Consider the following 27,583-nt stretch of genomic DNA (forward strand, 5'->3'; position numbering starts at 1 on the left):
TTTACTGCGCGCTTTTCATTGGTCCCAACCACGTGCAATAAAGCATCCTATTGAATAAAAGCTGTCAAAAGCAAGGGTGGCAATATACTAACCGCCAGCACTGTATGGACAATCACTACACCGTCCTCGTCGTTCTCATACGTGTCAGGATTCATATCGTTTTCCTCAGAAGACGAATTAGGAGCTTCCACCCTCGTTTGGCACCGTGCTTGATGGCTGCACTTTTAACGACCGTAATATCGTCGCGGTATTCGCCGTGCTTGATGACGCAGTGCAAGACCGGCTCAGGATGACTCTGAGTACTACGACAACACGGACGGACTGCTTCACTCGCCACTTCCTACTTCTGACCTTCTGCCTCCTCGAAATGGAGGGAAATGTCGGAGCTTAAAGCCTCATCGATCTGATCCACAGCCGCCCACCTCGCTACAATACACCCTGGGAGGCTGTGCACTTCATGGCTACCGACAGGTGTAGAGTTAACTAGTTAGCAACCCTAGCGTCGGCAGATTCGAAGATGCCCATCAGATACAGCTTCACCGTCTTCTTGCTGGTCGTAGTAAGACACGCATTCTTTTCTCGTCATGTTGCGCTCGACAAAACGCAAAGGCAAACAGTCACTCACTACCCATTCCACCACCGGATGATGGCGAGCGTCTCGTCGTCAATGACACGTAGATGGAGAGCATTTTGGTCATTGGTGGCGTCTTTGAGATGCGTTGGGGAGTAGGATCGGAGATGCTATATCAGATTGGTATAGCCATGTAATTTTGCTGGTTTTCGTGCAGGCCGAGCACACGTAACCTCTTCCGACGTTTTGGTGAACATCATGAACATCATGGTGCACGCGAGCGTATTGGTGAGGGGATTGTTATTGAACGACATCGTAGGTGGAGAAAATGAGTAGAATGTAAAAAAATAGATTTTAAAGAAAGGTAAAGCAGGCTAGCAAGATACACGTAAGACCTCAAGCTATTTAGCTCCAAATTGCATACACATGCTAGGTCAAAACGATTGATGACGTGAGTTTGAATGGTATAACGAGTACAAGTAAAAAAGAAAGGCATAGTATACGCTGGTCTAGCGGGACCGTGGCCTTTTATGAATCACTTAAATGTGTACCAGTTTCTTTTGGCTGAATGATTCCGCTTTTCAGCCAATCAGAATTAAAAACACACGCAGCACACGTGCTTTAGTCCCTGTTTTTGTAAATCAAACTTAGATATTTATTGTAGACTACATATAATTTGAATGCGGGCCGTCACAGCTGCAGCCCCAAGGACAGCGACCTGCATGTATAGCGCTCGAGGGTAGGCCATAATTGTATTGGAGTTATATTAGATAGCTAACCTCCTTTCCAATACAGTTTGGTTTGATATCATTAGCTCATAATTTTCTATTCTTCGCTGCCGAGGTACAAGCTCGTGGTTGCGAGTTGGCTAAGGGTCCACAGGGACGATACGTACGACGCGGACGCCTCGAGTCATGCTTTAGACGGTGTAGAAAGATCCACTAGGGCACAAATCATTTCAAACAAAGTCCAATATATTTGGTCCACTCGAAGTGACACAATCACTCTCAAGCCGTCTGTTCAACAATTGACGTCTAGAGCCCAGATACCGGATCGCCGCTCTGATAAAAAGCTGTTGAGGTATTGTTATTGCTCGCAGGATACGAATAGTGCTCCACCAGCGGTGATGCCAGCTGGCAGATTCGGGAAATTACACATGCGTCAAACAGTAAGAACGTTATAGAGGGTAAAACAAGGAGCATGTATCATATGTACTTGAATTGATTTCGATCTAATCCTTGATGTACTCGTTCTGTAGTTACTATCGCGGTTAAGTTGTTGTTGCAGTTCCAATATTGAACGATATTACGCCGTATTTTTTATATCTATCTTCCAGGTCCAAAGCATATCAGTAGTCAAGCCTCTGGTCGACCGGTAATAGCAGTGCGGGGCTCAAGCGTCCAAGTCCCATGGTCTCGCAAGGACTGCGGTTCATCCAGCATTGCCTGTCTTCATTGTGGCCAGGGAGATGATGCTCGAGCTTGCTTGTAGGTTGTATGCACAACCACGTCCTCGTGGACAATGACGTTGTTGATGACTAGTCTCGAAGACGCACAGACGGCTCTCGCTGTCGTTGGAGTCGAAGTGCACGCTCTACTGTAGTGGCTTCCGCAGATGGGGGGGGGGCACCAAGTCTTCATCAACACACGCGTCACGTACGAGCAAGCCACGATCCACTTCGGATCTCTTCCGCTTCTCTTGCTTGGGATTGCCATTCGACGAGTTCGGCGTTGCTGCCGGTCCTCTCGACGACGTGGACGCTTCGTCCACAATTTCAATCGGTGTCGTCGGCTTATCTTTCACCACAGCCATTGTGTACGTGCTCGTTCCAGCCTTGAAGCGCACAACAGGTACGTTCGCAGGTAGTTCGTAGTCCCTACTGAAGAAGCGGTTCAATAGGAGCGTCTCCATGTATCCGCTTCAACAGTACACGACTCGTGAAATCTAATGTTCTCCTTTCTTGCGGTAATCACAGATTCGGACTTCACGTTAAGCAGCATGTATCCTTTGTGATCCGTAGCATAACCCTGAAGAATACATGTCCTCACACGAGTGCCCAGCTTTCTCTTTCTTTTGTCGTGAGCTGCCGTTGATTATCCATGCGGCGCCACATACGTAGTCATCGTAAGTCAAGTTTCTCGCCGTAGAAGACCTGGTAGGAGCTTTTCCCCTTCAATAAACGGGACTGCCAAACATTCAATGTATCCACCGCGTGCAGGAGTGCTTCACCCCACAGCAAATTTAGCAAGCGTATCGATTCCAACATCGATCTCACTCGAGTCACCATCACACCATTTACCCGCTCCACAATTGCGTTTTCTTCTGGACTGTCGGCATGGATAAACGGCATCTCCACTCGTTGTGAAGCACATAACGCCTCGAACGCATTGCTCACAAGTTTTTACCTCCATCAGCATGATATACGAGAATCTTGTACTTTGTGTCTTGCTTCTCTAGCTTCAACATCAGGTAACGTAGATGTCTGCAGGCGTCCGCTTGGGACTACAGCAGAAACACCAATCTGAAACGCGAGAGCTCGTCCATTTCCAGTAGGAACATCGTAGACTTGTCAGCAGCAGTCTCGCTGATTGAGCAATCCGCTGAGATCTTCTGTAACTTCTTTGTTGCTCGGCGGGAATTCCGACGATAACTCACCTTTTCATCTTCGACTCAACACAAGGAATACAGTCATAGAGGCTAAAATCATTCGTGCTTACCTTAACTCCAAACCCAACGTTGTCAACCACCATCTGCTTGATAGTGCTCATGCTCACGTGGTTTCGGCGCGAATGAAGCAGCTCCGTTCCGCTTGGCACATCGGTTCGCTTCTGAACGCCCAATACTAGCTGGTGATGGCGCAGCACCCCCAGGCGGTACTGTCCATCACGTAGCACAAACTTCAACTTCAAGTTGGACTTCACCAACCAGGTCACCTACTGGTCGTCCGAGATGACCAGCTTGAAGCCACACTTGAGCTGCATGTAGTTTTGCGTGATCATGTTCACCCTAGTCCCAGCAGAGTAGCGCACTTCTTCTCGTAAATGCATCTCCACACGACCATTGAAGTTATTCACAACAGGCATGATAACAGCGCCAGCTATCCCAACACGCTCAATGGAATCGATAGCTCTTTCTAAAAGCTCTGCATATTGCAATTCCATCACGTTGCTCAATAGCTGCAGCTCTCCTGCCACGATCACTTCGCTCCAGAGTGGAGGATCCACTTTATCTCGTCGACAGGCACCGCTTCGGCACCACCGTTGGAAGCTACCGCCAACACACGAGGAGCAACAGGTAAGCTACTAGCCCCACGCTCGTCTTCATCCTCGCCGTCCTGCGGCGACGTCGGTGAGTGCTAAAAAGACTCCTCATCTTGTTGCGCGTCGTGTGCACGTTCGAGTCGCTCTTCAACATCTCGACCAACTAAAGCAGCAAGTTCATGCTGAGTGTATATCTTTAAGTAACTATGGGCTTCCTTGTGTTGGCGTTTCGGGTTCACAAGCACGGGGTGGGTGTTCACAATGCCCGCTTGAAAACGTTCTCCACGAGATTCTTCGCTGACAATACTGCCACTGCCTCCATCTTTTCCACTGCTCTCGACGTGACGCAGCACAGCATTCGACATGGAGCGGATCTTCATACGGTTCATCAACTGACGCTCTGAGCACGGTTTCCACCAGTGCCCACGCTTGTGGCACGACTTGCCCTCCGTGGTGCGCTTCAACCCCTCGATCTCTGCACGTCATTTCTTGCTCCGTCATTACTGTGCTTTTTCTTGGAGTTACCGTGGCCGTTGTTACCACCGTGGCAGCGCTTGTTACCGCGTGACTGCCTGTTGCTGCCTTGGTGGTGGTTCACGACATTGACTTGGCATTGGACTCCTCGTCCACCATCATGGTTGCCACGGCCTTTCTGCGCTTGAGCAGCTCGTTCGGCGACGAGTAGAAGGTTGACGGCATCTTGAATACGTGGTCTCTGCCGTAGTCTCCGCGTAGGCGAGACACACGCTGCGTGAGCTCATTGGCAATTACAGGGTAAACATTAACTGCATTTGACAGCACTACACTAGCCCTTTTTCCTTCAGGTAGCGATGATACATTCATGCACTCCAGCTCGCATCGCATGCGCTGAAGGTCCTTGATGTAACCCATCACACCCTCTCCTTGCCTCAGGCGACGGTCCTGCTTCAGGTACGCTGAGTTGGTACCCTGAGTCTCGTCGTAGTTCCGTAGCAACGCTGTCCATTGCTGCACAGGATGCACGCTTTCGATGTCGCTCTTGAAGCGATCCCACAGCTCGCCATGCAGCGACAACGCAATCTCCGTGTGTGCCTCGCGCTCACGAGTTTCGTAGCAGCTCTTCCACTCTTGACTACGGTCGGTGCGCGCCTGGTCGTACTCCTCACGCCCTTAAACAAGCTGCAGCAAGCCCTGTCAGCAAAAGACCGTCTGCATCTCCGTCTTTCAGCGATTCCAGTTCTCCACCTTGCCGTCAAACTTCGTCGAGGCCAGCTGGATCTGGCTTGCCTGCCGAGTGTATATCGTGTCGCTCTTGGTGATCTTGCCGTCCGACGATCTCGTGCCGGTTTCGAAGGCACTTGGGGGGGGTCTTCGAGGCTCGAACGGCACGCTCGCGCTGGTGCCGAACGGGGTGAGCGAGGCTAAGAGCTCGGCGTCCACGTTTCTTTGTGGTCTGGGAGAGGGAGGTCGGTGGTTTTCTTCGGCGGATCACTCTCCAGATAGATTTTAAGCGACTTGCTGTGGGCCCGTCCGGAGCACAGTTAATGCACGGACGACGGCGGTCGCAATCGGCTGCACTAGCGTCTCGTCTGTCGAGTCTGGCGCTGGCTGCTGCTCTGCTGCAAATCTTACAGTGCGTTCTTCGCTCTCCGAGGCCCGTGCCCGCGTTAAACACAAACCTGTGAAGGTGAGTAGCGGCTCTTTCTCGTGCTTCCCATACTTAAGTACTAACAGAGGATTGCTGAACAAAAGGCCGAGCAGGAGGGCACGGGATCAGATTCAAGAAGGCTTTGCGGCGAAAGCAAGAGTCCTCCTGAGTGTATACAAGACTTAGGAGATGATTGGCTGCAGTGCGACTACCTTACAAATCCCACCAGCTGGTCTGGAGCCCAGCAGCGGGCGACGGCTCAGGTGAGCTTTCAGAGTACTTCACAAAAGCTTCCGTTACACGCACTCGCAAACGCAAGAACGTACTTCGAGCGCTGCAATTTGAGGGCGAGTTTTATCTCCAAAAGCCGATGCTTAAGCGAAAACCACCGACTCGAACTGACCAATCAGCAGACACATAAAATCAATCTCAATATTATGAATCAAAAAGATAGACTTCGTCAGCTGAAGAATGTCGATGGTGGAGAAATTGTTCTCTGAATTAGTAAAGGCGAAGGCTGTCAAGTGTAGTTTTGTCAATATTTGCTGGCTTTGGAGTCGTGTTGGACCCGTAAACCACTGCTGAATAATATGGCCTTGATCTCGGAGGAGAGGGCGCGACAGATTGTCTTCCACTTGGCTAAAATATAGTATCCGCGACAGGCATAATCATGGATGTATTTTATCCAATAGAACTATTATTTGTCTGTGTACGATACTTGAAAGATCCGATCGTCCTTTTGAAGTGGACAAGAGAAGTATGGCTATTAACAATTGTCTGATCTACCCGTCCTTATAATTGGGTGTAAAATAGCTAAATATTGACTGAACTGCGACAAAAAACCTAACGACCCTCAAAATGCGGAGGGTTTAAGTGCGGCGTGCTCACACATATCTAGCGTTCAGACAGCGAAAAAAATATGCCCGTGTGCGGTATGCCGGGGGCTTTGTTGTGGTGCGCTTTGAGTCCATCCTTGAGCTCTAGTTGCAGATATATCAGTCAAAATACGAAATCGTCATCTTGAAGTGGGCCAGGGAAGTAGACATAAAAAAAATCATATTGGGGGATGGGAAGTCTAAAACACTTTGCCCATCGCTTAATAGCCGTACCACATTGGTACATATTAAAAAAGGTTGTGCTAAAGTTCTCTGGATATTTATATCCAGAGTTCTTTCCAAGATCGCAGACCCTCGGTAAATTTGAATAAAAGTATAATTTGGCTTATGTAGTAGTAGCTTTATCCTAGCATATTGATTTAAACGTAAATAAGATGATCGAAAAACGTAATGAAATGCGAAACCTTATCTCAGAAGGGTGCATGCTGACCCAGTCGGACAAGAACGACATTCAAACAACATTATGTGTAGCCAAGTCTCACAAGTGGCGAAAACACTCTGCAGTATCTTATCGAAATGAGTGTTTATACTGGAGATGTCTCACAGAGGTATGGATGAATATCATCACTTATCCGACCTTACTTAAGTTTTGTATGCTCCTGAACTACCTATTACAGAATTTAAATTTATTTTGGCCAATGGAAATACAGAATAACGTGTATTTCCACCTCTAGAATTGCGTAGGGGTAGGGGGTCATCTTAACCAGTCAATCCGACGTATCGGGTCGGAAGGATACGAGAAATATGTGTATGCCTATTCTAAAACTAAGTGACGGACGTATCACTTGCATATTTGCAATACATCCGACAGGATGGGACTGGACGAGCTTAAGCCTGGAAACACAAAACGAGCTAAGGCAACCGCCATCGCAGCGTTCAAGGCTTTTGTAAAGAGTGAGTCTGTAGACTTTGAGTATGTCAGGAGCTGCATTGCGAAAGATGATAGTGGAAAGTCATTTGTGTCTATATTGGATATGTTTGGCATGTATCTTGCCTTTAAGGAAGGCAAGAAGGGTAAACAGCTTGCCCGCAACACTGCCATGCAGTATTATCGACAGACTAAGATGTGGCTTTTCGAGCTCTTCCCCACGCAGCGGCACATTGTCGAGGCAAAGTTGCTAAGTATGGGGAAGACGCTGGAGAACTTTTGTATGAAAAGAGACGGCAAGGTAGTGAGCAAGGCGCCACCATGCACGAAGGCAGATTTGCGTAAAATGATGCTATACTTGTATCAGAATGCGACTACCTCAAGCGATTATCAAGATGCAGCGCTACTATGTATGCTGAGGTATCTGTTTGGACGCGCTTTCGATTTCTCTCTCGTCCAGAAGCAGAATCTCACCATTGACGCTGCAGACATCCTGTTCGTGCGCTTCATTCGGCTCAAGACTTCTGAGGAGCAAGGCTTGTCGCTGTTTCCCGACGAAGACTTCATCACGTGCCCAGTGTACGCTATGGCTCTGGCACTCATGGTGCAATACGCTCCGTGCGTCGACTTGCTCGATAATCTGCCGCCGCTTCCTGTTGAAGCCTCTGTCTCCTTGTCCCCCGCGACGCCGCTCCTGGAGGTACTCGACCATCCTGATGACTACGCTGCACTTGGTGCTGTGGCTGCTGCAGCGGACGGAGTAGTCGTGACTGGAAAAACGCCAACCATTTACTCCCACGTTAACAGAGTTCTTGACCGAGTCGCTGTCGCTGCTGGTATCGAGGTCGCCCTCTCTTCTCATTCCTTTCGCCGAGGCGGAGCGCAGCACGTCAACGGTTGTGACGGCCTCACGCATCGCTGGATTTTTGACCGTGGTGCCTGGAACATGAGTACAACAAACAAGGGGTTTAACTACATCTTCAACACAAGCCGCGAAGATCACAAGGTTAGCAAGACTCTCAGCGGATACAGCACAGAAGCGAAGGTACCTTTGAAGGACTTGAAGCCCTTTGATGCACACACACAGGAAAAAATCGCAGCTGTCCAGCAGTATCTCTTCGCGACGTGCCTGAGGCTAGAACGAGTCCAATACAACGTGAGTCACCGTGTTCTGGACGTTCTAACAGCTTACCTGTTGCTGCATTATCCCCGGCTAAAGAAACTTCATCCTGATGGACCAGCTGTAAAACGCATCGAAGAGTGCGTGGTTTTGGCAGGGTCATCACGCGCAGACTTGTTGGTTTGGGCGTCCCACCTGGCTGCTTAGAATATTGCTGCGAAGACACGTCTGCCAGAAGACAAGGAAGAAATATATCCCACATCAAACCGGCAACCAAGGCAAGAATGTGATATCATTGAGCACCAACGCCGTGTCATTGACCAGTTAGTTCTACTTGTTAAGAGGCAGGATGAACGCATGGATCTTCTAGAAGCGAAGGTAGGAGGTGCTGTGCAGCAACATACAAGCAGCAAACGTCAACATGATCCTGAACCCGACCCAGTCAAGCCAACCAAGCGTCGACGGACTTCTGTGACCTACCTGCACGCGACATGGTACGCTTGGTACGCTCAGGAACCCCGTTTTTTTGCCGCTGCAAACAAACAACAACGATCAAGCGCGATGCAGCTCGTCGGATACCTGAAATTGTTTCTTGGGGACGGCTTCTCCCTCAATCCAAGCGCATGCTACTATCGTGAGCAAGTTTTGGCGAGAGGAAAGCAGGCTGAGACAGCGGTAGTTACCTTCCTTCGTGAGCGCAATATCATGTCACGTGGGTCCACTGCTGTTCGAAAGCACCTTCATGGCCTACACGCTGCTGGAGAACTAAACGACATGATCACACGCTACCATCGTCTGGTTAATGCTGGTGCTGTTCAAGATCCTGATAGACAGGACCCCCTTCAACCTGTAGCGGCAACATCGTGAGACACAAGCATTAGTTACCGTTACAATATCGGGAATTTCGTACACGTTCTTACTGCGAAAATGCGCACCCTGTTTCAGCACCACAACCACCATGATAAACCCGCAGTGGCCGTACTGGTATGCTAGCCCAATGGTGTCGTGTAACCCGTACACGTGTCGTGTAACCCGTACAACCCATACAAAGGGTGTCGTGTAACCCGTACACGTGTCGTGTAGCCCGTACGACCCATACAAAGGGTGTCGTGTAACCCGTACACGTGTCGTGTAGCCCGTACAACCCACACCAATGGTGTCCTTAACCTGGGTACACGCCACGTAGCTCTCACGCGGTGTCGTGTAACCCGTACACGTGTCGTGTAGCCCGTACAACCCACACCAATGGTGTCCTTAACCTGGGTACACGCCACGTAACTCTCACGCGGTGTCGTGTAACCCGTACACGTGTCGTGTAGCCCGTACAACCCACACCAATGGTGTCCTTAACCTGGGTACACGCCACGTAACTCTCACGCGGTGTCGTGTAACCCGTACACGTGTCGTGTAACCCGTACAACCCACACCAATGGTGTCCTTAACCTGGGTACACGCCACGTAACTCTCACGCGGTGTCGTGTAACCCGTACAACTTATACAAAGGGTGTCGTGTAACCCGTACACGTGTCGTGTAACCCGTACAACCCAGATTAATGGTGTCCTTAACCTGGGTACACGCCACGTAACTCTCACGCGGTGTCGTGTAACCCGTGCACGTGTCGTGTAACCCGTACAACCCACACCAATGGTGTCCTTAACCTGGGTACACGCCACGTAACTCTCACGCGGTGTCGTGTAACCCGTACAACCCACACAAAGGGTGTCGTGTAACCCGTACACGTGTCGTGTAACCCATTCAAGTTGCCTTTACACAATTCAAAACGGGAAGATGAACTATGCACGTCCGTTTTCCGACTTGCAGAAAGTGGAGGCCCTAGCGCTCATGGAGGTACAAGGCTGGAGTACTTCGGAAGCGTCGCGTTATCTGAATATAACCCGAACAACCTTGCTCGGGTGGCTCGCAAAACAAGACCAGCTTCACGTTCGAATTGACAACGGCATTGCGGTCAATCCTGGCCCCACATCCAAGACTTGTAAATTTGAAAAGGAAATTGTTAACATGATCAAGTTGTTCAGTGATTGTGACTCTAAATTGACTCGTAGTGCTATTCTTAAAGACTGTGACCAAAGAATTCCTGAGTTCAAGAGATTGTCGTATGGGGCTCAACGACAGTGGCTGTCTCGGTTTTTGAGGCGCCATAACCTTGTGGGTCACGTTGCTCCTCATAATTTTCGGCAGACACCACCTGAGACGAAGAACAGTGAATTCCAAAAAGTGGAGAGAATTGTGGACGAACCAGCATTTCCTGGTGTGATTAATGGTGATTTGCCAATCGTGGATTTTGGTGGTAACATTTCCGAGTCACCGCTTGAAATGCCAGCAGAACTGTTGGAAAATCCCGTTGCGCAGTCTGCCCCGGCGACTGCTCCATCTGACATTGTTTCACTACTTAATAATGATGACGAGGTGGATGATAGCGCAGAATTTGTTGTGGCGTCTCAAGCTGTGTGCGAGACACAGACTACATCCTTTGCACCAGGCAGAAAGCAAATGCGCCTCGTCGTTCAGGAAAAGGATATTGAGACGTTGGACAGGGACATGTGGCTTAATGACGTGGTTATTACGTACTACATTAGGGAGCACATTCCTGCGTACGGAAGAATTTATGTTTTGGACGCGAATGTATTTGAAAATATATTTTCTGCGTTTAAGAAGATGGGTCGGAATATGTCGGAGGCTCACCCAACCGTTTGTGGGATCACAGCTTCGTTTCCTTACGAGGAATATGACCAAATCATCATCCCAATTTGTATGGGCTCACACTGGACGTTTGCAGTCGCTCAAAATCCAGTTCTCGCTGTCGAACATCTAAAGCGTTGCATGGTTCACGTTGACTCTTACGGTATTACAAAGGTTGAAACTGTACAAAAGGTTTTGTGCGGCTACTTTGATGAAGAAATAAAGCTAAAATATCCTGAGAAGAAGCCGGCTGAATTTAGCGTCCGTGGTGTTAATACAACTCCGATGCAAAAAAACTCCGACGACTGTGGTGTCTTCGCAATCTACTTCATGAAACGAGTAGCAGATGAGTTTATGAAAGGAAATAAGCTTCGACTTTGCAATGTAGAGAAGATCTGCACGATTCCAAGATCGGCTCGCTTCAGCGCATCGTCGTTTAGGAAAGAGATCAAAATGTTGCTGACTGAAGGTAACAAGGCAATATGCACTGCAAACATTTAAGTCTAAATAAATTCAGTTCAAAAGTGAGTGAGTTATACTTATGGTCAGTTCGATGAAAGTGTCAACCAGCCAGTTCTCGCACTCGAGGGATCAGCAGAGGCCTGACACCGGCGCTTCGCACTGGCGAAGCCTAAAAGAGCGACACCAAACCAGCAGCCTGCCGGCCGCCCTGCCGGGCAAGCCTCAAGCTGATCCGCGCCGCTAACCGCATGCTGCCGCTCCTCTTCACCCGACTGCTGCCGCTCCTCACCTCCTGTCGCGTCCAGCCGCTCTCCACCTTCCCCACGCACGCCGCCACGCCGCCATGCCGATGCCGGCGCCTCTGCTCGCTTCTGTGAAAATAAAGTGTGTGACCGAGTGTGATCCAAAGCACCTAATGTGTGGTCCACAACATAAGGTATAAATAAATATATTTGTTTTAGCAATTCAAATGATATGATGTTCCCTAGTTTTGGTACAGGTCGGAGCCAGTCGGAGGTCGGAGATTTTATGGTATGGACAGCCCAAACCGGATTATTTCCAAGGTACTGTGTAGATCGAAACGCATATGTAATCTGGGTCAACATTCGTGTCACCGGCAATCTGGGTCAACATTCGTGTCACCGGTAATAAAAGTTCTAACTGCAAAAACGTATTTCTCAATGGATGAGTATGATGCGTTCGAGAGTTGTTGACGAAAAGATTTTCGGTCTTTGCTGTTGTTTTGTTCGTTCATGTAGTCTGGCGTTTTGTTCACACGCCCATTAAAACTCGGGCATTTGCTCACAAACACAGAAAATGGTGGCAAAACGTCGCGTGTTGTACGCTGAGCGGGCAGATTGTGCGAGAAAAGGAAACAAGCATTTGAGCGCGGCCGGTAGACACGAGCCATAAAGCTGATCTGATGAAAGGGGTATTCTATGTTGTCTTACTTTTCGTTAGTCTAGAAAAATGTTTATCTTTAATTTTAATAAGTGTCCACTGCCACCGAGAATTCCTGAGGCGTATTGTTCAAATTCGGTCACTGAGCACGCGTGCTCACAACTATTCGTCGCTGCGGATCTGAAATAGTCGTCAGGCTATCCTTCACCAAGTAGGAGGGTGTTCTCAGCAATTTAGCAGCAAAAGAAAAAAGAGGCAGTTGCAAAATCAACCAAAAAAATCGGTTTGTGCTGCCGACACAGCTTCTGTGGACCGGATATATTTATTTGAGAGCTGTATTCAAAGAAAGAATGCTTATACTCACTAATTTATCCAGTGAATCCAGGCACAAGTTGTCCAGTAGTGCGTCTCTCGTATTATCAATGAGCGATTGATATTTGATACAGACACCGGAAAGACTTTTAATTTTTTTTATCTATTAACCCTTTCGTGATTCACTTATCTAAAGTATACCGTAACATACAATATATTAATTTCCCCGAAGGCGCCCCATGCGCCTTTAAGCGAAATCAATGTACTAGTTTGGTACAATCTCTTGTAGCAAATCATTGAAGATGCATTGATGATACATCATGATATTGGAATACATCTTAATTAAAGTTACGAATCGCACAGTTTGTCGTATGTTTTAATAGACGGATCATAATTAGTTAGATGTTTGCAAAAGGGCACATCAGGCGCCCTTTGACGACCTGATCCGACCCCTTCGTTTGCAAAAACACTTAAAGAGCGCACCAGGCGCCCCTATGCCACGAAAGGGTTAAACCTCGAAAAGTAAACAGAATAATACTGTATTCGCATTGCCAGTGTAGGCGCAGACGACCAAGTTAAGGAAGACTTGGAGAATGACTTCAATAATGAGGAAGCGCAAATACTTTGCATAATATCGAGATCTTCCCGGGCAGCCCACGGCATTAGTTGACAAAGTACCCCGAAGCGGTGTTACAGAGGGGTGGGCCAAATATCTCCAGTAGGGTACTGGATTGCTAAGTGCTACTGGTATACTTCAAGGCGGACTCAAGGCCTGCAGCAAGCACGCCTGGATTCTGATCCGCGCTATCGGAGACAGCAGCAGCATTCTCCGACATCAGAGACAGCGGATGACCCAACGAGCCCACATTTATGAGGTCTCTACTATCGGTGCAGGCGGGTGGTCGATCAACTCACAGTGCGGTCTTGGCAGCACCACTACGATAAGCTTAACAAGATAGCTAACAAACTAGACACTGGACGCCTATCGCAGTGTGCAAATACGTTTCGATGGAATGGGTAGTTCCGATGGAGATACACATAATCATTTGGCACTTTTGCTGCACATTCCGTGCACTGATCATCTCGTGCACTAAGTTAAGCAGTATATCGGAACGATTGTTGGCATCGTGATAAGAGGGGTATCAAGGTGCAAGACGCGCTACCTCCATGAATCACTGGGGTCGTTGTAAATGCCAGTGCTGCGGATTAGGTAAGCGCACATGTTGCCAGTGACGTAAGTCACTGGGTGCACAAGAAATGAGATGATAACGTTTCGAGGCTCACAGTATCCGTGCCTTAAGGGCACGGAGCAACCCGGGCCATGTCGGTTCCAAAACAGGACAAGCGAGCTGAGACGCTTGCCAACAAGGTCATGGTTGGTCGTTAGCTATTTTAAAGCTAGGTGTCAAACATGTGTCATTAAACAGATTTCTCAGAGGCCACCTGTCAATCTGTGACGACACGGTAAACATGCTTCAGCTCAAGCTTGCGACAGGTTAATTCGACGATGGGCGCAAACCTAGTTGACCAAAAGTAGGGAACCTGGCGTGCGGCGTTCCCACCTTCCAGCAATACGCGTTGACGCAAACCCTCAGCTATGGTGCGGTCGCTACGCGTGGAACTCTCCCTCGCCGGAAGCATAGGCGGTCGCCTGGTCCTCTCTGATTGGCTCCCTCGTCGACTTGTCTCCTTCAACGTGGATTGCAGAATCCAGCGCCAAAGAATATCTATCTACTAGTGAGTTATTCACCAACCGTCATATCGCTCTCCAAGATTTGAGTGAGCTCAGCGGGGTTCTCATCCACATACGCCAGCCCACAAAATCTTTGTTCTCGGGAAAAAGGACGAGCGTTAGTAAGTGAATCTCTACACGTAAGTACTGACATGCATCTCGGTTTATTGCGCTCAAACAGCGCTATAATCATTGAAGGGCAGTAGTCCATAAAGGTACGGAAGAAGTCGGAACTAGCAGAAGAAGGAAAAATACAAGTATTTTGCATTATTATAGAGCGTACGTGGTTTCTACGACCTAACAGTTTCGATAGTGTACACCCCCCACATGGCCTTGTTGAACATTATGTGCACTAACAGCTTCAACGGTGACGGACCCAGTCGCTTCCGCAGGTGATCGTGAAACGACGGAGACAACGCCTTCAACACCTAGGTCGGAGCTTTCGTTGGTACAGCAAACCTTCAAGAAACGCAAATCGCGAAACACTCACTATACGATAATGTATCGTTCGTCCCACTCACGTCCAACGACTGTGAACGGTTCTTTTGTCGGCTCGGGAGCGGTCAAAGTCTCCTTCCGTTGACGCTGGACTTTGACGATCTCAAGGGACACGTTTTTGGCGATGACCACGGTCGATGAGAGGCAAGATTTGAGCTGTGGGTAGACTGGCATACGAGATCAAACAGGAACGAAGCAAACCTGCATCAGCACTCACTTCTCATTAACTGCAGACTGAACTTTCCACGTAATGCATTTGCTATCCAATTCTAATGGCTATATAAATTGATCTACCCCGTTCTAAAGGGATTACCTGTCGCTGGGTGTATGCTGTGAAGAGAAATAAACATGGCAAGATCAAGCGCTTCAAAGCTCGACTTGATATTCAAGGGTTTAAGCAGCTACACGGGCTACAGTACACAGAGACGTCTGCAGCGGCTCTCCCGCCAGTTTAAGTAAACAGAGCTTGGGCTAGTGAAGTACTCACTTGGAGTTGAGATCGTGATTGACCTTGTGCAGCAGCAGGTGATGTACTGCCAGCGCCAGTATGTGAAGAACGTGTTGAAGCGGTTTAGTATGGCTGAGTGCAATGGCTACATGACGCCTGAGGTGACGTCACACCAGCAAGTGAGAGTGCCAACTGAACAAGTCTATCTACCCTACCGCGAGCTAGTGGAAGCACTACAGTGTTTGGTTTCGGCGTTCAGACCTGACATTGCCCATGCTGTTCACAATCTGAGGAAATACCTGGAATGCTACACCTACGAGCACTACCTCATCGCGAAGCGGGTGGCCCGCTACCGGGCACATACCGTAAGCTACGGGCTAGTGAATGACATTAGTGATGGCTCAAAAGTGCGGCTGACGTGCTTTACAGATGCAGACTACGCTAATGATGAGGATAATCGCAAAAGTGTAAGTGGGTACGTTACGATGGCAATGTTGTATCGTACGCTTCAAGGAAGCAGGAGATCAATGCTCAAAGTACTACCGAAGCGGAGTACGTAGCGATAAATGAAGGGACAAAGAATCTATTGTGGATGCTAGTACTATGTGTGGGGCTGAAGTGGGAAGTTGAGGGTCCTGTGTTGTTCGGAGACAATCGAGGAAGTATCTACCTATCAGCTAAAACAGTCAAAGACGAAGCACATGGAGAGCAAGTATCATCTCGTTCGCCATCTCGTTGAAGATAAGCGGTTGAGGACAGATCATGTCGGGACGAACGACATTGTGGCTGACGTGCTGACCAAGAAAAGCGATTGTTCATGTGAAGTTTGAGCGTTGGAGTGAGATGTTGAAGGCCCTCCCGCTACCGGAACATTGAGAAGCTAAGTGAAAATTTAATGAGAGCTACTACTATAACTCGACGAAAAATGACTTTTGCCAGGACAAGCGCTGCCCTGCTGGACAGAAGGCATGTTAGTACTACACCTAGCATTGTGAGATGATCACGGACTGCATTCAAGATGATGAAGCAGCCGTGTTTGAGTAGGAGTGTGAAGTGCATGTACATGTGTGATGGTTCTGGAAGCTCGCCTGAGCCGTCACCCGCTGCTGGCCTCCAGATTAGCTCATGGGGTCTGTAAGTTAGTGGTACTGCAGCCAATTATCTCCTAAGTCTTGAATACACTCTGGAGGGATCTTGCTGTCGCCGCACAGCATTCTCGAATCTGAGCCAGTGCCCTCCTGCTCAGCCTTTTGTCTAGCTATCTTCTGTTAGTACTTGAGTAGGGTAAGCACGAGAATCAGCCACTACTCGCCTTCATAGCTTTTTTGGAAAAGCGACCAATTACACTATTTTCCTTGCGCTTTTTTAAGTTCGGTGTACAATGTACAGTATGACTTTCGACTGTTTTTTATGAGGTGCTTTTTTTCGACTGTTGATTGGTTTAAGATAATTGATGAAGTCTTTTCTGAAATCAAAGAGCATCTATACTGGTAGTACAATGAACTATTTAGTGGACATCCATTGCACGATTTGCATTTTGCCGGCTTTACCGGCGTAGTGATAGTGATTGTAAGTAACTCTAAAGTAACGTGATTGCGTATGATTTTCCACTATTCCGTAGTGAAAACGACCCCGTTATCCACTAGCTCCACAGTAGCTAGTACACAATCCCCCCCCTTCCCTCTGGTACCAGCCCCAACAGAACCAGTCATAACGAAAGCAATAGGGTTGGGAGCGAGGTGAAGAAATTCACCTATGCCAGGCGCAGGTGAACGTCACAGAGGACCAAGCCATTGGCACCGACCAGTCGATGGCCACCTTTTGGGGGCGCGTTCACGCTATCGTGGAGCTCGAAGGGGGTGCAACTTCGCGCAACACCTACGCACTCAGACCCACTGGTCAAGCTTGATTCGACCTGACGTCACTTTATATACCTCCCTCCATGCTGCTGTACGTATCATTGGTAGCTAAATAGATAAAGAGCTGGCCTAACGTGGACTCTCATTTTAGGTACTGGCGGAGCAGCGTAGTGGTTGTACGCTTCAAGGAAGCAGGAGATCAATGCTCAAAGTACTACCGAAGCGGAGTACGTAGCGATAAATGAAGGGACAAAGAATCTATTGTGGATGCTAGTACTATGTGTGGGGCTGAAATGGGAAGTTGAGGGTCCTGTGCTGTTCGGAGACAATCGAGGAAGTATCTACCTATCAGCTAAAACAGTCAAAGACGAAGCACATGGAGAGCAAGTATCATCTCGTTCGCCATCTCGTTGAAGATAAGCGGTTGAGGACAGATCATGTCGGGACGAACGACATTGTGGCTGACGTGCTGACCAAGAAAAGCGATTGTTCATGTGAAGTTTGAGCGTTGGAGTGAGATGTTGAAGGCCCTCCCGCTACCGGAACATTGAGAAGCTAAGTGAAAATTTAATGAGAGCTACTACTATTACTCGACGAAAAATGACTTTTGCCAGGACAAGCGCTGCCCTGCTGGACAGAAGGCATGTTAGTACTACACATAGCATTGTGAGATGATCACGGACTGCATTCAAGATGATGAAGCAGCCGTGTTTGAGTAGGAGTGTGAAGTGCATGTACATGTGTGCTGGTTCTGGAAGCTCGCCTGAGCCGTCACCCGCTGCTGGCCTCCAGATTAGCTCATGGGGTCTGTAAGTTAGTGGTACTGCAGCCAATCATCTCCTAAGTCTTGAATACACTCTGGAGGGATCTTGCTGTCGCCGCACAGCATTCTCGAATCTGAGCCAGTGCCCTCCTGCTCAGCCTTTTGTCTAGCTATCTTCTGTTAGTACTTGAGTAGGGTAAGCACGAGAATCAGCCACTACTCGCCTTCATAGCTTTTTTGGAAAAGCGACCAATTACACTATTTTCCTTGCGCTTTTTTAAGTTCGGTGTACAATGTACAGTATGACTTTCGACTGTTTTTTATGAGGTGCTTTTTTTCGACTGTTGATTGGTTTAAGATAATTGATGAAGTCTTTTCTGAAATCAAAGAGCATCTATACTGGTAGTACAATGAACTATTTAGTGGACATCCATTGCACGATTTGCATTTTGCCGGCTTTACCGGCGTAGTGATAGTGATTGTAAGTAACTCTAAAGTAACGTGATTGCGTATGATTTTCCACTATTCCGTAGTGAAAACGACCCCGTTATCCACTAGCTCCACAGTAGCTAGTACACAATCCCCCCCCTTCCCTCTGGTACCAGCCCCAACAGAACCAGTCATAACGAAAGCAATAGGGTTGGGAGCGAGGTGAAGAAATTCACCTATGCCAGGCGCAGGTGAACGTCACAGAGGACCAAGCCATTGGCACCGACCAGTCGATGGCCACCTTTTGGGGGCGCGTTCACGCTATCGTGGAGCTCGAAGGGGGTGCAACTTCGCGCAACACCTACGCACTCAGACCCACTGGTCAAGCTTGATTCGACCTGACGTCACTTTATATACCTCCCTCCATGCTGCTGTACGTATCATTGGTATTTAAATAGATAAGGAGCTGACCTAACGTGGACTCTCATTTTAGGTACTGGCGGAGCAGCGTAGTGGTTGGAACGATGACGACGTTGCACACGAGGCTGCTCTTCGTTTTGCAACAAGAAGTGAGCAGTCTAATGAGAACAGCCTACGTGAGTACACCCCGAAGAGACTTGCACCTGCGAGTGTTGGTGGAGAAGGCATCACTGAAATAGAAAACTGGCATTTTCAGGTTTATTGCATGTACAGAAGTTTCCCTCAGTAAGCGTAGGGGGCGACTTGATAAAGTTTCATAGGAAAATCACAGGTATTTCGCGATTTGTCAAATTTACCTTTAATCTATGTGATCTGATATAAAGGGGTATTTGAGGTACAGGCTACGCTTATTTAGGGGAGCAATCCAGCCACTTCCACTCTACAGCCAGTGGCAGACGTAGTGCACCAATCTTGCATTTTTATGTTCCAAAATTGTCATTCACTACGCTATTAAAAGGGCTAACTACGAACCCATTGCACTACCGGTACAGTCTGTACTACTAATACAGTCACACCTCCTTATTTGAACCTCTATAGCCGACCACTAGCTCTTAACTTGAATGTAGTATCTCAAAGCATATGAGATTCATTATACCAGCCCCTCTAATTGACTAAAACCCTCTCTATTCGCTAAATGACAGTCAATTCCGAAGATAAAACTCTCTATCTGGACAGGTGACCGTCCACCAGCCATAGAATCCTTCTCACTTTTAAATTCAAGCTGAATCTCGTCAATATTCCTTTTATAATCCCCGCTCGCACCATGACACCGCCACACTCAGCAGACATTGGCAACTATGAGCAGAAAAGGAAAGGAACGCGATAAAGCTCGTATCACAATAGCATTCTGTTGTAATGCAACGGGTACGCACAAGTTAGACCCGGTCGTGATTGACACAGTAGAAAACCCACATTGTTTTATTGGCGGGAGTGCTCGTGCGCTAAAAGGCAAGGCTGTACAATACTACAATAGCAAAAAAGCATGGATGACAGCCCGAATATTCTCCGAGTGGGTACAAAGTTTCAACTTAAAGATGGCTGTTCAAAATCGCAAGGCCCTGCTGTTGATTGACAATGCCTCGAGTCACAAGATTACCCGGTCATATTCAAACGTCGAGGTACGCTTTCTTTCTCCTAATCTAACGTCGTCTGTCCAGCCTTTGGATCAGGGTGAGCTATATGAATCTGTGTAGTTACAGTACAACCAAGAAGATGACCCACCTGTACCTGCATCGACAGCCCTTGCTTATTGCGTGGAGCTTTCAACATTTCTGTTTCAGTGCGAGGGGGACACTAAAGACCAGCAGAGCATGCTGCAATCTTTGACAAAGCTAGTGCGAACGCAAGTGGTGAAGCGTAGGCGACAGCGGACACTCGATAGTTACTTTCAGCAATATGGCTACATGTAGTCACTTCTTTATGTGACTAATTCTATAAATGAAAAGACATTTTTTCCCGAGCCAATCGGGCGTCATTTATGGAGGTGTGACTGTACAGATGCTCTATTAATAAGTGTGAAAAATATGGTGGTCGAGCTTGCACGATACCGGTACATAGTACATACCGGTATCGAGTTTATTTTACAGATATTCAGAGAGGAAAAATGGCGTAATCAGCCAACATTGTGAGAAATGGGAAAGACCGTCAATCGCGCCGACACAAATGGGCGGAACTCTCATGAACTCTTGTTTAAGTATTGCTAGGCTCTTCAAAGGCTAGTTTTATTTTGTAACATAAACTTACTTGGTATTTCAAATTGCAGAATCAGAGAATTCCTTTCAGTTTGAAAAAGACGTTGCTCAATTAGAGTCTAAATGAGCGACAAAAACGGGTCACCTTCCCCTCGTCAACCGCTTCAGCAGTTTTCATCAGCCACTTACCGTCTATCTCCTTTTGCGGTCACTGCTCCGCTGCGGCAGCACCAGCGCGTGTATCTGCGCTTCCCCGTGTCCGTTGCTCTGTTCAGTGCAATCCAACGCGTTTCCTCTCTCTTGTGCTACCTTCCTGGTCTCTATTAGCCTCGTATCCACCGAGTTATCGCCACGTAAAACTCCGTATTCCCCATGGCGCGGTCGAGTGAAACCAAACAAGCTTTGCTGCTGAATCCCGAGTTCTGGACGCCCAAGCAGCTCGAAGAGTGGCTCAAGCGTTTTGAGGATGGTCGATATGCGCGCTTTGTTGGTCCTTTGAAGGGCCGCAAGGGCGGAGAGGTCGTGCGCTTTACGCCCGCGGACTGGGCAAAACTTAACCCGCAGGACCTGGCTACGAGCCTCCGCTTCACACTGCTGGGTATGGTACAAGTAGCTTCGAACGACGATACGCTGGCAATCGTGACGGACTTTGTGCCGCTCGCTAACTCGCCTGGAAAAGTCAAACGGGAATCACCCCACAAGACTGTGCCGGTAAAGTTCCCGCCGATGGTGGAGCTTCCCTCCGTCCCGGTACTGATCTGCACTATGCTCTTTGTTATCCTGGCAATTCTTTGCTTTACGGTACTGCGTGGGCCTCTCGCTGACATCGGGATTGACTCGGAGAATCTCGTGAAGTATGGATCGATCCCTCTCGTCAGTGTGGTGTTCACGTACTTCCACATTTGGGTGGCACTCTGGATGACTTTCTACCCACTCGAATACACAGGCTGCTTGCAGATTCCGGACACCAATACGGGCTTCGGATGGCAAGGAATCGTCCCGAACAAGGGAGAAAAGATGGCTCGACAGGCGGTGCAGATCATGACTCATCAGCTGTTGCAGGTGTCGGAAGTGTTTGCGAAGATTGAACCGGCACAAGTGGTCAAGGAGCTGGAGCCTATTTTGTTCAGCACAATTCATACGGTTGTGGAAGACATGGCACTGAAGTACAGTCCCGAGCTGTGGGCTGTCCTCCCGGCCAAGGTGAAGGAAGAGATCGTCGAGAAGGTGAAGGAGGAGTCACCTGCCCACATTGAGGCGCTTATGGACGAAATTCGCAACAACATTGAAGATGTATTCGATCTGGAGGACATGGTAGTGACCAACATGTGCAAGGACAAGCAGCTTCTCGTCAACATGTTCGTAACCTGCGGCTACTCGGAGCTGGCCTTCATCCGTAACTCAGGTGCCTACATGGGAGGAATCTTCGGTCTTATGCAGATGGGTATCTGGTTCGTGTACTCGGATCGTATCGTGGTGTTCCCGGTAATCGGCTTACTCGTTGGTACTATCACCAACTGGCTTGCTCTCAAGATGATCTTTGAACCGGTGAACCCCAAGAGATACTGCGGTATCACCTTCCACGGTCTGTTCCTCCGTCGTCAAAATGAAGTCGCTGAGGTGTACGGAAAGATGGTTGCTAGTGATGTTTTAAACTCGCGCAATATCTTCGAAGCCATTCTCAAAGGCCCGTACTCCGATCGCCTATTTGAGCTCGTGTACGACAACGTGCAAGAAGCTGTTAACGCTGCCACTCAAGCGACGCAAAAGATCATTAACTTCAGTATTGGCGAGGAGATGTACGCCAATATCAAGGAAGATGTCACCAACCACATCGTGGAGATCTTCCCGGATAGCCTGCGCCAGATCGAGAGCTACGCTACTGTCGCTATGGACCTGGAGGTTACACTCCGCGAGAAGATGAAGCTGCTGAGCTCGGAGCAGTTCGAGAACCTGCTCCACCCCATCTTTGAGGAGGATGAGTGGAAACTCGTGATAATGGGCGGCGTGCTGGGCGTTGCGATCGGCGTTGTCCAAGCTTTCCTGATCAATCACTAAGCAAGCCTCTTGGAGTAGTAAACGCACGAATTGTTGGCCGTTGATGAACAATCATTCGCAGATCAACGAGTCGTGTAATGACAACTTCGTACAAGGCTTCTCTTGATGCTTGAGATGGATAAATTATCAATTCACATGTGTATTCATTTGGTTGCACCCTTTCACCGTTGTGAACGTCACAGCTTTGTGCCTCTTAGAGCTGCGTTTGGTCGACGCTGAATTGGCAGACTGGACACACCTTGTTCAGCGACAGCCACGAGTCGACACAGTCGGAATGATACGAGTGAAAGCACGGCAGTGATTTAATCTCCTCGCCGACTTCGAAGCTGCAGCGGCAGATCAAACAACTACACGCAGAAGCAACCAGAACGTAAGTGGAGTGCACGCGAAATTGTGTGAGTGCTGTTATGAAACAAACGTACTCTGGATTCCCTTGGTCGTTGTGTTCTTTGGCCGTACTGAAGGTGTACGTTGGAAGCTGGTGGATCAACGAAGCTGACGCGCCGCGGCTGAAAAAAAAAGACGCACAAGTTAGTTCGTCAGATATCCCTTGCATAAAGTGACAATGGATTTCGCGTTCCGACGTACGCTTTCGTGGTGTGAGGACGGCGGCCTTGCTGGTCTCGAGCAGGAGGAGGCGGTTCGTTCACTTCAGTCTCAATGCTCACTGCAAGACAAGAAAAAATACTCGTGTGAGTGGGGCACTACCAACTGCACGATAATGAAGAAAGGATTTCTCACCGATACGATAGTCTAAGCTAGGCTGAACGTCAGTCACTGGAATTCCCCTCACAAACTGCAAAGGAATTCAGCATGTCAGTCGTTATGCATGTGAAAGTAGTCAAATCACGTAGTTTGTGCACACCTCATCGTCGTTATTATTTCCTGGAGTATCTTCGTTCACAACAAGAACAGCCAGCGAGGTTAAAAATGTGATTAACAACAGCATATTCACAAAAGCTATACGTACCCAAATCAGTTTCATACAAGTGCTGCAGCCATCGTGCGTACTCCTCGTCGAAGGGCATTATTCCTGTAAACTCATCCCGCAACACGTTAGAAGTCGACTAGCCAACAGACAAAAGTAAACCACGTACCTGCAACGACGTCAAAAGAAGATGGCACGTTCTCGTCCAATGATTCTTCACTCGCTCCCATCGTGACGACTTTCTCTCGAACAGCATCCGGAAGAGCAAAGCGGAACAAATGACGCAGTGGCAAAACTTTCGTTTGGCCATGGCCAGCATCCACGTGGAAAAGAAGATAAATGTCCACACGGTTTCGATGCGCCTTCCGGATCACATCAATTTTCTCTAATGTGAGGTCTCCGAACGGCGTCCGGACATCACGTTGGCCCAACAGGAAGGTGACAGCACTCGGGCCATCGTACCGCAGAGCCTTCGCACTATCGCGCCGTCGTTGCGCAGCAAATGAGCTGCTATGAGATGCGGTACCGTTTGCTGCCGCCGACGACGCACCAGCCGAGGTGATCTCTTCCATTTGTCGAATGGGCAAAGGTGATTCCATTGCAGGGAACGCGCTAGAGTCGTGTGAGTACAAGATGCGGACCGTGAACTGTTTGGGTAGTGAGAACGTCGAGGAGATGCAGTCGAAGTCTCCCTTTTCGAGGCTTAGAGTGACGACACCCTTGTCGTCTTCCTTGAGTCCCGCTTCTCCCTCGACAACTTGTAGTTCTAGCAAAATACTGGCGTGTAGTCGACACTCAAAAATCAACTCCCCTTGTCGCCCAAACGGTAAATGATACATCTTGAGCATTAGGTCACTGCAATCTTTGAACTGTCTTCCCACCCGGTACATGTGCAGTCCAGAGTGAAGATCCACGTTTCTGACTCCGTTCACCATGCTGGAAAACAGAACGCCCTTTTCATTCTGAATAACGAAATACGGTCGACAAATGTCTGCCAGCGGAGACAGCGCAGCAGGAGATGAGCTGGCAGCGTCATCTCCACAATTCGGGTCCGACAATAAATCAATCTGGCGGATGTAGATCGGCCGAGCGGCTGGTGTCACGGCGATTCCCGTCAGCTTCTGCTTTTTCTCCTCCAGAGCTGGCAAGTCGGCGCACTCTGAAAGTTTCCGGTCACGCATCTCGAGCAACTTGCCAAAATCCGCAATGTACCGCGCTTGAGGCCGCGGCAATCCACCAGTGTATGCTGCGTTTTTCGGGTCATTCCCGCTAAATGTTCGCTGAAGCTTAGCCGGCCACGTTTCTGCGAGTTTGATATGATGCAGATACGCGCTGAGCAGCTCATTTCCAAAGTTCTCAGGGAACGAGGACGCATCGTTGCAGTAGAGCGTACAACACGTCGCAAACACGCTCATTTGCTCGTTATTTGGCGCCAGTAAAATGGCAACGTTCGATGGTTTTAAGTCCAGCCATGCCGCCACCGTCGAGGTTACCACGAACCCGGAATGCATCGATGGAATAGGTCCGCGGCAGTACGAGATGGAAGCAATCCGTCCATCTATCGTGCCAAGCAATTAATAGCAGAACATGTTAGCCCAATTTCATTATTTAAATGCATTTACAACCAGGTCAACGTACCGCAAAACTCGTCAAACACCAGCGACTTGTGGTGCATCCTCTTTACTCCGTCAAACAACCCGCAGTCAAATACACACGCGCCGTCTTCGAATCTTCAGCATCAATAATATTTAATAATTGTACGAAAATTAACCATTATCAGCTTGAAGTAGTTCCGTACCTCTTCGACATCTGAGAATCTAACTGCTCCAACACCTTCACCGCCGCGTTCCAATTACGCGCTGACGAGTACGCACCCAAAAGCCGACTGAACGTTGTAATATGTGGCGGCGCCACGCAATAAACCCTACCAATCGTAACAATTAATCGCGTTCAGTACCAAACAGCTCTCCGTCTCTCCTCGAATGTCGCAAACCTTGGGGCTATTTGAATGAAAAATCCGTCCTCGCTGGTCTTGGCGAAGAGTGCGTATTGTACGGCACTTTGTAGCGATGCCTGCAGTCTGTAGGTCCACAGCAATACTCTGTATGTGTTGGAAGCTGTGTTCTCGCTCTCCTGCTTGATGTCGTTGGCATCCTTGGCTGCCTCAATGGCCTCAAAACTCTCTTGGGCATCCAGAAGCAGAGATGGAGGCGGTGAAGGTACCGGCATCTTTTCCTCGTTGTCGCCATTTGCATTTTCCTCTGCAATCGCTTCCATGGCCGTCACCTCGGTGGGCGACGGAGGCAGCGACAGCTTGAGCAGAAAGCGACGCACACGCGGATCTTCAGCGATGCGCTCCGAATTCATGCGGCGAATGAGGACAGAGCCGCGCTCCACCCACGCCAGACTCTCGGGAAACTGCTGCTCGCTCATATTCAAAAAGCTGGAATGTCGTTCGAGCGAGGCAAGTCCAGTTGAACTCCTTCCGACGCTTTGAATTGTGAAGGATAGAATGGGATAGAGCAGTTTGAAGTGGTGGAAGAGTTATCTGTTTTAATTCACGGCATTCTTAACCTTTGTATGTCTTTTTTAGGTTACGCGCCTGATAAAGTATACAATTTGAGTATTTACGCTAGATAATGCGCCACTACAGCACCGTCTGGAAGATCGGGAAACGTAGCGATGTAGAAGATTTATTAGCAACACGCTCGTTGTGATTGTTGATGTGGGTGACGAAGCAGCTTAATGAGCACTTCGAAGTCTTGACACGAAAGAATACCAAGGCTAAAAACATGAACTTATTACTACCGGTAGATGCATTCAGGAAGCTCGACAACCTTTATTAACGCCATGCTACCTACTTGCGCGGAGGCGGAGCCACGTTCTGCGGCAGAGCCTTACCGTATCCGGAGCGGAACGTAGTGCCCATACTGCCAGCATCGTCGTTCGCGGGCTTGTTGGAGGGCTTGGCCCACTCCAGCTTGAGGATAAGGTGATCGTAGCCGTAGCCCTGCAGCTTGTTCAGAGCCTTCTCGGCGTCCTCGCGGTACATGAAGCTAACGAAGGCAAAGCCACGAGACTGGAACGTCTCACGGTCCTTGGCCAGGTACACACGCGCCACTGGACCGAAAGCGCGGAACAGCTCCTTAAGGTCGTCCTCGCGTGTGTCGGGCGACACGTTGGTCACACGCAGCGTAGCGCTGTCATCACGTGAGTTGTCGCCACCAGCGTCTCCACCAGCGCTCGCACGGCCACGAAGACTAGGAGGGACGTACTTGCTGGAGCCAAAGGCACCGTCCAGAGCAGAGCCGCGAGCAGCAGGCTCGGCGGACGCGGCAGCGGGGGCAGCCGCCTCGCCAGACTCGGCGCGCTTGGCCATGTCCTGCTCCAGCTCCTCCTTGGGCGTGTCCTTGTAAGGACACTTGAGCGTCCAGTGATCTCCAACCATACCACAGTGACGACAGACCACAATGGACGAGTTCTTGACACCAGCGAAGATGTTCTCCTCCTCCTTCTTCTCACCGGGCAGCACCTGGTCAGCGTTGGGGTCCTCGAGCGTCACCTCCTCATGCGGCATGTAGGTGACGTTGCTTCCATCGCCGTCGTCCAGCGCGTCGCCGAACTTGGCCCATTTCTTGCGTTCGAGGGCGCGCTTGCTGATGCGCTCCACCTCCGTCACCTTCTTAACCTTCTTGGTGACCTTGACCTTGTCGCCAGCCTCGTTCACCTTCCACTCTACAATCTGGCGCACGCCTTTCGAGTCCGGCTCGCTCTCCACGCGCTGCGGCAGCAGGTCGTCCTCCTCATCGCCCCATCGCATACCCGAGATCGCCATGGTGTCTGCAGGAAGCTTTAGTACTGGGGGGATGACAGCCATTGGTTGGACCAAAACCGATGGGATAAACCGGGAACATTAAACCCCAGTTTTTTTCACCTGGGTCAAATTTCATCTTTCCAAGATAAACCTTAAAAATGTTGAA

General features: G+C 49.0%; 3 protein-coding genes across 3 annotated transcripts; 1 reads left to right on the forward strand and 2 right to left on the reverse strand.

Annotated features, from left to right (window-relative positions):
- Nucleotides 1–20,828: 20,828 nt before the first annotated feature.
- Nucleotides 20,829–22,831, forward strand: PITG_01182 (uncharacterized protein; the record flags this gene model as incomplete). The annotated part of the gene is made up of 1 exon (XM_002907814.1): nt 20,829–22,831. One exon carries the CDS (start codon nt 20,990–20,992, stop codon nt 22,673–22,675), a length of 1,686 nt encoding a protein of 561 aa, XP_002907860.1.
- A 37-nt stretch (nt 22,832–22,868) lies between these two features.
- On the reverse strand, nt 22,869–26,036 carry PITG_01183 (uncharacterized protein; the record flags this gene model as incomplete). The annotated part of the gene is made up of 11 exons (XM_002907815.1): nt 22,869–23,022; nt 23,098–23,184; nt 23,264–23,342; nt 23,417–23,471; nt 23,541–23,569; nt 23,646–23,708; nt 23,773–24,380; nt 24,660–25,161; nt 25,242–25,333; nt 25,402–25,527; nt 25,597–26,036. The coding sequence occupies 11 exons, from the start codon at nt 26,034–26,036 to the stop codon at nt 22,869–22,871; spliced, it is 2,235 nt and encodes a 744-aa protein (XP_002907861.1).
- A 343-nt stretch (nt 26,037–26,379) lies between these two features.
- PITG_01184 (eukaryotic translation initiation factor 3 subunit G, putative) lies at nt 26,380–27,447 on the reverse strand (the record flags this gene model as incomplete). Its single annotated transcript, XM_002907816.1, has 1 exon — nt 26,380–27,447. One exon carries the CDS (start codon nt 27,436–27,438, stop codon nt 26,461–26,463), a length of 978 nt encoding a protein of 325 aa, XP_002907862.1.
- Between the last annotated feature and the right edge of the window lie 136 nt (nt 27,448–27,583).

Source organism: Phytophthora infestans, genomic scaffold (assembly GCF_000142945.1).
Source record: "Phytophthora infestans T30-4 supercont1.2 genomic scaffold, whole genome shotgun sequence".
NCBI classification, from domain to species: domain Eukaryota; phylum Oomycota; class Peronosporomycetes; order Peronosporales; family Peronosporaceae; genus Phytophthora; species Phytophthora infestans.